The sequence below is a fragment of the Meriones unguiculatus genome, chromosome 1 (assembly GCF_030254825.1).
Source record: "Meriones unguiculatus strain TT.TT164.6M chromosome 1, Bangor_MerUng_6.1, whole genome shotgun sequence".
In the NCBI taxonomy this organism is placed as follows: Eukaryota; Metazoa; Chordata; class Mammalia; order Rodentia; family Muridae; genus Meriones; species Meriones unguiculatus.
This window is the reverse complement of record NC_083349.1, coordinates 174955522-174967473: the sequence shown is the minus strand read 5'-3', so window position 1 is coordinate 174967473 and position 11952 is coordinate 174955522. Positions and strand designations below refer to the sequence as shown.

General features: G+C 38.8%; 1 protein-coding gene across 1 annotated transcript; it reads right to left on the bottom strand.

Moving 5' to 3' along the window:
• Positions 1-7998: 7998 nt before the first annotated feature.
• Positions 7999-9064, bottom strand: LOC110566575 (olfactory receptor 8B4-like). Its single transcript, XM_021664430.2, has one exon. The coding sequence runs from the start codon at positions 8950-8952 to the stop codon at positions 8023-8025; it is 930 nt and encodes a 309-aa protein (XP_021520105.1). The 5' UTR covers positions 8953-9064; the 3' UTR covers positions 7999-8022.
• Between the last annotated feature and the right edge of the window lie 2888 nt (positions 9065-11952).

Below are 11952 nucleotides of genomic sequence, written 5' to 3'. Positions count from 1 at the left end.
CATGCCTGCTATTTGTAAGAAATAAAATATCTCTGAAGTGCTACCCATAGGGATTCATTGTTCTACAAAGTGACTATCTTAAGATACTTAGAACTCAGATACATAAAAATCTTGTATTGTGTATACTGGAGGGATAAGCTTTTAGGCAGTGGTCATCTGTGAAACATATTCAAAGTCAAATTTGTTCTGAAAGTCAACGAAACTTCCAATTGCAAGAGAAATGGAGCTGTAATCTTGAAATGAAAAATTACTGTATGAAAAAAAAAGAAAAAAACAAAACAAAACAAAAGGAAAGAAGAAAGAAGGAAAGCTGGCTGAAGATGTAGGTTTAATACTGCACTATTCCTATACTATGGAGTAAACTGCACTAGTGTTGTTACCCTTTTCCATTGCTAAATATTTACTAATATTCTTTTAGAGTTTTGTTCAGGGAAGTGAGATTTGATTGTAGCTCTGTTCTTCATGTAGCCTCTCAGATTTTGAATCTATGTTATACTCCATAAGAACAACTCTGAGAGATTTTTTTCTTCTTCATCTGGGCTCTGAATTTGTTTGGTATTGAAATTATCTGATTTTTGGTGGGATTCCTGTGCAAAACCATCTGCAACTAGTATTTTTATGTTTTAACCCTTTGACAACTTTATCACCTATTTTCTATCTGAAGAGAATTTGCCATATAAAGCTGGCTTTTTTTTTTTTTTCAATGCAGTTTATTCAGGAACATTGAACAATCCTCGGACCCCGGGGAAAGCCAGCCCACAGCTTAAATAGCCTCTGGGTAGCCAACCCAGGCGTGCCACGGGGGCAATGCAGATAGGTCCACATACATGGAAGCAAGCCAGATCCTCGGCCTTAGCCAAATGTGGAGTTGTTCGTGACAGACAGCACTCACCATCGGGAAGGTGGAAGGCGGAAACCAGCTCCATCTTTAAGGCATAGCATTCCGCAGCTCTCTACAGTGCTGGCTTTTTAATTAAATTTTTATTTTTTATATTAATTACAGTTTATTCTCTTTGTATCCCAGCTGTAGCCCCCTCCCTCCTTCCCTCCAAATTCTACCCTCCCTCCCTCATCAACTCCATGCCCCTTTCCAAGTCCACTGATAGGGGAGGTTCCCCTCCCCTTCCATGTGACCCTAGCTTATCAGATCTCATCAGGACAAGTGGTTTTTATACTCATTTAACTGTTAATGAAACTGTGATTTAGTTTTTTATTTTTCCTACTTCTACTATTTCCTCCATCTCCATATCTTTTTTTTTTTTAAATTTTTCATCAATTACACTTTATTCATTCTGCATCCCCCCATAAGCCCCTCCCTCCTCCCATCCCAATCCCACCCTCCCTCCTCCCTCTGCTTGCATGCCACTCCCCAAGTCCACTAATAGGGGAGGTTCTCCTCTCCTTTCTGATCTTAGTCTGTCAGTTCACATCAAAAGTGGCTGTATTGTCCTCTACTGTGGCCTGGTAAGGCTGCTCCCCCCCCCCCCCCCAGTGGGAGGTGATCAAAGAGCAGGCCAATCAGATTATGTCAGAGTCAGTCCCTCTTCACATTACTATGTAACCCAATTGGACTCTGAACTACCCTGGGCTACATCTGTGCAGGGGTTCTAGGTTATCTCCATGAACAGTCCTTGGTTGCAGTATGAGTCTCTGGGAAGTTCCCTATGTTCAAATTTTCTTGTTCTTTTGCTCTCCTCCATATCTTTTTTAACTTGCTTTTCTTCCAAATTTTCTACATTGGAATAGCAAACACAGGACATATTTCAATCTCTTCAAGATACCCATTATTGAAGTCATTTATTAACACTGCTGTTACTTGCCTCCAAATTCAGTACTTTTCCTTTTAGCTTTACTAACTCCTGCACTCTTATTTTAGTTGATTTTATGGGTTTCTTGCCACACTATTAATTACTTAATTAATCTCTTTTCATTGTTCAGTAAAATATGTAGGATTATTTTCTACTTTATATACCCCACAATTTGTAATATATTACATGATATTCTCTTTTCTTTTCTAGATCTTTTGTGATTTAAATGTAACTCAATAGAGAACTTTAGTATAAAAACTATTAGAAATTTTATCTTCTGATTATACAATTTTAGACTATTTCATGCCAATCAAAAAAAAAACCACATCTATATCATTTCAGACATGTCAGTGAAATCATCTTCCATGGTTGCAGCTACCCATAATCAACCATAATCTAAATACATTAAGTGGAAATTTCCATAAATAAAGAAATCATAAGTAAAGTTGGATGCCATTCTCTGTGACATGATGAAACTTTACACCATCCCATTCTATCCTCCTCAGGATATGAACCATCTTTCTGTCCATCAAACTCATCCTGTCCATGGCACGGGCTACATTAGTGACCTTCTTGGGTATGAAACCATTGCAATAGCATTATGCTTGAGTCCAAGGAAACCTTCTTTCATTTGTTAATAGCCTGAAAACACAAGAATAGTAATGCTGGCAATTTTATTGCAGCACTTTGTAATTATTCTATTACTGGTGTTCATTTTTTACTACGCTTAATTTACAGATTACCTTTATTATGAATATGTGTGTGCAATAAATCACAGTACAGCTGGGGGTTAGTGCTGTCTGGTGTTCCAGGTATCTAATGGAGGCTCAGAATATATCAGCCAGGAAAACGGGGCTGGTGCTTATAAATAACATGTGTGAAACAAAAAGAAGTTCTCCTTAACACTGTTTATTATTCTCTGTAGCTGTTTTGTGCACAGTCGTAAATATCATATGTTAATTTTTGATTGTATTTTATAGCTTTATAAAGCTTCTTCAATTAATGTTTTACCTAATTTTTGTGGTGGGATAGCAATATTAATCACATACTCTTCTTTTTCTTCTGTAAGATATCAGTAGTGAGAATACAAGGAGCCAAAAGGGAAGAAAATACCATTAAGTTTTTATTAGTAGAAATGCCAGTAATCACATCTCCTTCTCAGAACTCAAACCCTAAATTTAGCACAATGGGGGACAATAGAATTGGAAATGTAGTAACACAGACAGGCTTGGCCTTGCCAATAGTTTACTTCAGTTCAGCTCTCACAAGCCAGTGATCAAGACAAGTGGCCATATGCTCTCAATGACCAACTTGTTACTTTCTTTCAATCTTATCTATCCAATCAGTCAATCCTCTTTTCTTAGACTGGACCAAGGAAGCAAAACTAGAAATATATGTCCCATAATTCTGACCTGTTCTTGTCAGCAATCCTTTAGTGATAACATCTAATTACCCACACAGTAGTAATTCCCCACTTCTTAGGGGGAAAAAAATCATTTTTTTTCTTTTGTTTTTCAGAATAACAATGTTCTCAAATTGAATGCTAAGTGTTTTTCCATATCCTATGAAAGTAAAACAGTTAACCAAATGTCAGGAGAAGTTACATATTGAATAGGTAAAGCACCCTCTGCTTTCTATAGCTCACTCCTGTGTCTTCCTTCTGCTTAAAATGTGAACAAAACCACAAAATTATAGTGGCCATCTGGAAACCATAATGCATCTTAGAGAACAAGCTCACATCTAAGATGGAGAGAAGAAAGATAAAGACTATGTCCTCAATGATTCAGCTCTGCCTCATCAGTCCTGAACTGCCCACCTATGAACGCCATTTATGTTCGGAGACAGTTGAACCATTACTTGCTCATACCACAAAAGTAAGCTTTTGGTTACCAACAGCTGGTGCACTTGCCAAATGCATTTCACTTACAGCAGAAGTGTGAAAGGAGAGTGTGATCTGTGCTGAGAATGAGGATCACACTGAGTTGGACACAGACACCTTCCCATCTGCTCCTCAGAATACAGCATGGTACTCCTCCTTCATTCCAAGAATCCCCTAAGCTCTTCTTGGTCTCTCCTCTCACTATTTGATATGTCTCTCCCTTATCTCTGCCCTTTTGTGTTTAGAATAAGTGAGAATGCTACATTGACATAAAATAATACATTCGTCCATATACTTCCAAAAACCTCAATTGTTACAAAATTCTCTATCTGTGTTCATGCTGATAATGTTTCTAGGTTTTTAATTTATAACTGATCACAAATTATTCAGTCAGAGTCAGCGTTGTATCAGAAAGTCAGTGTCATATCAGTGGCCACTGAAACCATGTGATGGGGAGAGATGCTTTAACGATCCAAGAAAAATAGACCAAAGACAGAATCCAGATGAATCGTAATGGCCATGTTGAAAATGAGCATGTGATGAAGACCCATGGCTCAGCTGAGTCTGGGCAAAGGAATTTTCTGCTGGACCTCTGACATCAGCTACCACTGTGAGACAGCAGTTCCTGCTTGCTCCCATTTTTGACAATTGAGAAAAAAATTAGTCTACACGAACCCAAACTATCAAACAAGAAGACCTGAGATCAGCTTATGAGAGAGGCAAAGAAAGGCCTTGCAGATTTATAAGATAACAAGTCTCTGCAGGAACAATTGATGACGCTTAACTGGCCGTTGCAAGAATCAAGAAAAGTTTCTGTGGGCTCCTGTCATTTCAGGTGCAGATGGAGTGGCTGCTTTTCAAATGATCCAAGTAAAACTTAAGCTCTCGCTCCATTTGCCTCAATGCCAACAGAGAATAAACGCAAGAAAAGTTTTTCTTGAATTTAATGTACCTACTTTATAGTGTTACTTTCTCCTTGGGTCTTATGACCTTACTACTCCCCTGTGCCTACTCATAGCTGACGATAGTGATTGTTTTGTTTTGGTTTTAAACCCAGATGAAAACAAATTAATTTTTAAATGTTTTATTTAATTATACCTTTTCTTCCCTCCAAATCCTCCTATGTTCCCCTACCCACTCATCTTCAAATGTACGGCCTCTTTGTTCACTAAATGTTATTGTGTGCATATGTGTATTTGTATACATTTTAGATTCCTAAATTCAACCTGTTCAGTCATGGAATGCTTGCTATCTGTTCGTATGTTTTCAGGGCTGACCATTTGGCACTGGACAACTGGTTAGTGTGCTCTTCTATGGGAAAGGTCATCACTCCTAACCCAGCTTTCCTCAGTTACCTATAGCTCTTTCTGCAGAATCGAGGTGGTTCCAGGAGAAACAATCCCCTGGCAAACTTCCTGATCCGCTAGCTCTTACAGTCTTTCTGCCTCCTCTTCCACAATGTTCTCTGAGCTTTAGGTGGCAGTGTTTTAAAGATTCATTCATTAGGACTGAGATCCACACCTCTGCATTTTAATTGCTTGTGGTTTTCTGTGGTGCTTCTCATCTGTTTCAAAGAGAAGTTTTCTTGTTGAGGACCAAAGACTACATTTATCTGTAACCACAAAGGACAAAAGTTGTAGATTGTTGGTAGGGATTGTGCTAGTTTAGTAAATTAGTGGTTGTAGATTCTTCTCCAATATCCATGATGTCACTGAGTACTTAACTAGATTTCCTGTACCGGGCATAGTCTCTCTCTTGTTGAGCAGGTCATGAGTCCAATTAAAGAACTGTGTTTACCATCAAGGTACGCATACTACCACTACATTCTTAAGGTTATTGTGCCATGCTGATCATTGATGTAGTTTATTGATATCATAATTGAGTAGGACTGTTGGTTGCATAACTCCTCTGGAAGCTTGGGTGGTATCTTCTGGTACCATGAAAGCTAGTCTTTAGGGAGAGAGCATTCAGATCAGTTCCAGCTCAAGAGTCTCTGGGTCTTGTTTCTGAAGTGTGTAATTTCTTCAGCAGTAGATATTTACCTTCCATCTCTAGGAGAAAACCAAGAGCCACAACAGTAGGATATATGTTTAGGGGCCATGCTGGCTAGCAACCCAAAAGAGGGCTTTTCATGTCTAGTGTCGAGGTTTATGTTGGGTGATCTTTTTCTGTTGGTAGGAGCACCATCAGCCCAGATGAGAAAAGTTCATTAAAATTATATTTGTATTACATGGAATTACATGTATTATAGGGAGGTTGGTAAATAGTTAATAGTACTTTTAATACCTCATTTCTTTTGTTTGGTTTTCTTTAGACAGGGTTTTACTGTGTAACCTATGTTACCCTCCCTTTCTGGATCCTCCTGCATCAGCCTCTAGACTGCTGGAATTACATACATATTCCACCATGCTTAACTGTCCTTCATCATGACTGACTCTTTTATAATATCCCAAAAGTCCCATATACCCAAATACACAGTGCCCTACAAAAAAATGGATTTATCTATGCCAAGAGGAATGATTAGCATAGGGTTAAATACAATAAGTGAGGTACTATGCCTTAGTCATCTCATAGCAATACAATCTATACAGTGTGCTGTGTGCTCAATAAACACCTAGTCCCATCATTATCAAAATCTAGACATAATCCAGGTATTATCTCCCTTCTTCAGGGATCTTTTCTCTCTAGCATATTTGAAAAAGATAGTTTGTCTTAAGACTTGTCAATCAGCCCCACGCTGCAGATACTTCTCCCTGTTGCTCTAAGCTACCATGAATGACATCTTGCTTATGGCCCTACCTGAAACACTTGGGCTGCCTTCTTTTCATCATCCTGGTAGTGCCATATGTGCATCCACAGAAGGGCAGCAGGATGCCTCACTTTCCTTCACTGCTTTAACCCCCACACTAGCACATACCAAGAATCTCTCCAGTTCATTGGAAGAGTAGGAGACATAAAAGCAAAATAAAAATATAGATGTCATCTTTCCCAGTGTCCAAATTAAAAGCACCACGGTTTTCCTCAAGAACATCCCAGTCTTTGCATTCTTCTTAAATAAAGCCTGTTCATCCACAAAAGGATCTAGAGTTCCCCATTTCTCAATATGGGTCAATATAGCCCTAGATTTGCCTTCCTCTGTATGCACAGGTAAGATGAGGGTATATTTTTCAAAAGATGAGTGATTCAACGTAGAACCGCTAAATATTTTAACATAGTTCAGATTGCTCCTTGGCACTCAATATGCATATATGCTCCAGCCTCCCTGAGAGAGAGGAAAGTATTGTAAAACTCCACCCAATTCCTGGTTCTATAAAGGTTAAAACAAACAAACACACACATTTACTCAGAGATGGTAAAATCTAAGTCCACCTTAATAAAGGAGAGCCAGACATAGCCACATATGCACATAAGTCCAAGCTGACCTTGAACTTGCCATCCCTCTGTCTTAGCAAGAAGGCAGAGAGATGAGACAAAAGGGAGGCTGAAACAGAAAGATGAAGAGTTCAGTGTCATCCTAAGTTCCCTACTTAGTCCAAGGCCGGCCAGGAAACAAAGACAGACACTACCTCAAAATGCTAAATAAATAAAAATACTTTTTCTAAAAGTTCCTAAGTTTCATGATGTGCTCAGCATCTCCAGGAGAGGACAAGGCAGCATGTTATAGAATCATGTAAATGCAGAGTCCTGTGGTCCTCCTCTTACCCTCACCTCCAGAGCATAGGTTATTTGCCAATTACAAAATTACACACCCTGGTTACATCCCAAGAACCAGGAATTTTGAAGTGAAATATTTGAGTGTTGAGTTGTCCTTACAAATCAGGACATTTGAGTTTCTTGGGTGAAGACTTTTCTTATGTATATATACATGTATGTGAAAAGGAAGATTTATAGTTTTCTTGGCCAAGGAGCCTCTTCAAGAGTTAAAAGATTGTTACCTCTGACACCCAAGATACGACATTTGGTCTTTGGTAAGACAGGTTTTAATAAAAATTGTTCTGAGGCCTTGTACCATCCTCTGCCTTCTCTTCCAACTAGAAATATTCTTCCTGGACAAATCCAAGAAAGAAACTGGAAGGTACATCGGGTTAATAATCTCCATGGGTTAATAATCTCCATGAGTTAATAATCTCCATGGGTTAATAATCTCCATGGGCCTAATATTGTATCCAGTAAATAATAGCACTTATTAAATTCAGAGTTGAGGCAAAGTGATACGAAGTGGTATAATCCTCAGAGATCTCCAGTTTTTAATAGTAGAAGGAAAGCATTCTTTGTAGGAAACAGTACTTGACTGTGCTTACTAGGATTTACTTGCCAGTGCTAACATCAGACCCATCAGAAGAGAACTCTCTTCAAGGTTTTATTTAAGGCAAGTTTAACATCTTTATTCCTCAGACTATAGATCAATGGGTTCAGCATGGGAACTACATTGGTATAAAACAATGAAGCAAACCTTCCCTCTTCCACTGACCCAGGGAAAGAAGTTGTTAAATAGGTGAACGCACCTGACCCAAAAAACAGAGCAACAGCAACTACATGGGAACCACATGTGCTAAAGGCTTTGGATCTGCCCTCAGCAGAAGGAATCCTAAGAATGTTGGAGAGAATCAAAGCATAAGAGATAAAGATGCTGATACTGGATGCTGTGATGACCGCCCCAACAACAATAAAAAACACAAGCTCATTAGCATAGGTGCTGGTGCAGGAGAGCTGCAGGAGGGGGAGAACTTCACAGAGATAGTGGTAGATCTTGTTGGAATCACAGAAAGTAAGCCTCAGCATGCTGCCAGTGTGGGCCATGGCCCCAGAAAACCCTATCACATAGGAAGTAAGCATTAACAGAGCACAGACCTGAGGAGACATGGTGACTGTGTACAGAAGAGGGTTGCAGATGGCTACATAGCGATCATAGCCCATTGACACCAGTACATAGCACTCAGTATTAACAAAGAAACAGAAGAAAAACAATTGAGTCATGCATCCCCCATAGGAGATAATATTTTCTGAGACAAAATCATTCAACATTTTTGGGGTAAACACACAGGAGTAACAGAAATCTATAAAGGACAAGTTGAAGAGGAAAAAGTACATTGGTGTGTGAAGGCTAGAATTCAACACAATTAAGATGATCAAGCCCAAATTGCCTACCACAGTGAGCACATAGATACCTAAGAAGAAGAAGAAGAAGGGCAGCTGGAGAGCTGGTTGGTCTGAAAATCCCACAAGGATAAACTCAGTCACAGAGGAGCTGTTTCTTGGAGCCATTATCTCTTGACAGGTCACCTAAAGAAGTGAAATAAAATACACAGAAGATGACAGGCATAAGTATCCACAATGGAAGAAGGTTCTAGAAGATAAGTCAGTGAGTATGCATGCCCTCTTTTCTTTGTTCTCTCCTCCCACATCTACACTTCCCTTCATCTTAAGTGATTAATAATGTGACTGAAAGAAGATCATTTCTCATGGGCTGATTAAAAGCTGAAGTTGTTCTATTCGCATGGACAATAAGGATTCTGTTCTTGCTTAATAGAGGAGGAAGCAGATGATTTTAGTTGACTACCCATGGACTTTCAAAAGGATATCTCAAGATCCAAGAATACAAACCAGATCCACTGCCTTAGGCTTTGTTAAATGTAAATCTTCATGACTCTCTCTCAACCACATAAACAGCTCCCACCTCCAGAAAAAACTAAGCTCAAAGTGTTCCATACTGGCTCTGTGTATACTGTCCTCCACCTCCAAACCCGTTTACTTACCTTGGTTCAGAGTCAGTGCTGAGGGCAGCAGAGTGATCAATGCTTTCTAGACCCCTTGTGTATTCGTATAGAAGAAAACCATCAAGAAAGATGGAATTCAGAACTTTCATTCTCCTTGGTTCTTCTCGATGTTAGGGTTTTATACGATAGCCTTTTCCATTATCCATAAAAAGGTGCCGCTAGACCACAAATCTCACAGCCGTGGATGTTGACTCTTCTTATTCTCCTGGTGCTTAGAATCTGAGCTTTATCTAACCCCAGTTCTCTGAAGTACTCAAGGGGTGGACCTTAGTTCAGTTGGTTTGTTCCAGTCTCTCTCCAGCAACTTCAGGAAAACAAACAACCCTTTTTACAAGAATTAAAAACTGGCGTATTGCAGAAATTGCAGTTTAATGATCTTGGGGACCTGATTAGGCAGATTCTCCAGGGAATTTCTCTAATCTCACTCTCTATGGAGATGAAACTACTGCCTTTGTTTACAGGTTGTGTTGGATATTTGTGTACCATCTTGGGAAGCTGAAGTTCTACCCAAATGTCCCCTGTACTCCAGGGATGTTTTATTATTATTTGTTAAGTTTGGGAACTCAGTTTTCTCTCCTTCAGTTTTAGAGCCTAAAATTGATTTTAAGAAGAAATGACTCCAAATTTATTTTCTACCATTTCCTATTTCCCCTGAGGAGCTTTGAAAGGAAGACAAGAATAAATCACCCAAAGTGTTCCAAGGTCCATGAACTTAGAACAATGAGACACTACCACAGATGCCGCCTACACTACAAAAAGCCACAAGCAAGCGTTGACCAAATGGGAGGAGATTAATATGTCACAGCACACACGAGGGCAGCACTCGTATCTGCATGGAATAGAAAGTACTTCAGGGTTTGATCCTACTCTTGTTTAGATAATAAAGCTGCTTTTCAGACTCTCAAACATGAACATCTGCATTTGTAAGTTTCCACTGAGCTACCTACAATAATCTGTTTTCCTCAACTGGGCCTAAAAGACACCACTTATCCTTGTAAAATTATTAATAGTATGTCCTTTCACTCTTAAATATTGTGGATTGCAGATTTTATGTTTGCATGACTGAAAAGAACATAAGCAAGTATTCAGGCCCTCTCCCCTGTGGTCTAACAAACTGACTAACTTCTATCTGCTTTTTGTCAACCCTCTGCCTTCCACCTTCTTTACCCTTCAAAGTCCTCCTTAACTAAACTTCCCCTTCCTGTACATCTATTATCACTTTGCCTTCAAACATAGAAAGGGCTTAAAGTACAAGCTGCTTCCAATTTACTGAAGCCAGAATCTTTAAGCAGAAAAGTATAAACCCAAGCTCTCAATCTAAAATAGATTATAGAGAAAAACTAAATGTAGAGAAGTTACATTGCAACCAAGAATAAAATAATAAATTGGTCAGCATCATTTAACTTCAAAAGAAGCACTTTCTACTGCTGGGTACATTCTCAGTAAGCACATAAGTTGACCTCAGCCCATGCTGTGTATTGTTCATAGCAAGATTATACCTGTCAGAGAAGAACTGAGGGCAGCCTACATGTCAACCAGCTGTAAAATGGATTATAAACAGCAAGATTTTCAACAACCACAGGATTTTCACAAAATGAGATATAATTTAGCCATGATATCAGGTTCATGACATCAAGCTATCATGGAACAAAAGAAAACAAGCACAAAGGAAGACATGTCTATGACTCCATGGAATTGTGCTTTAAATATGAAATGTCTTCCCGGGACCAAGCTTTGAATGGTTGGTTTCTAATTAGCTGTGGTATCTGAGAAAGTTGTAGAACCTTGAGGATATGAGATGTAGCTGGAGAAAGTAGGTCACTGGAGAAATGACTTTGAAGATTTCCCATAGTCAGTAGGTCCTTTCTTGCTCTATGCTTCCATCTACCATGAGGTGAGTAGCTTCCTCCTTTGCACCTCCAAGATTTCCTGCCAAAGAACTGGTCCAGAAAAAAATGTAAGCTAAAATGCATCTTTTCTCTATTAAGTCATTTCTACCAAATATTTGGTCATGGCAAGAATAAAACTAACATATATGCAAACACATATTTAAAATAAAAAATTATACACTGTGGTCTTAGAAGTCAACCAACAGTTCCTCCTCACTGGAAAGCTGGAGGCTAGTGACTGGAAAGAAATATAAAAGAGGAGCTGCTGGCAGTGTTCTATTTCTGACGTGACTACTGCTTTACTGCATCTAGTTAGCAAAACACTCATCAGTTTATAAAAATATATGTTAGACTTAAATGTTTAAGGAATAAGTAGAGAACAAAAAAGTAAATCATCCTACCAAATTAGTTTAAGCATAAAGTTTCTAAACATCTTGTGCCATAATTCTCTCATTTGGAAAATGGGTAGTTGCTGGCCTGGCAACTTATTATAGAAGAGCACGCAAGAAAAATAACACTGTTTTTATTTCTCATCCATTATATGTCTCTTAAAATAAAATCCTGTTGTATTTTTTTCTTATATAAAAGGAGAAAAGCTA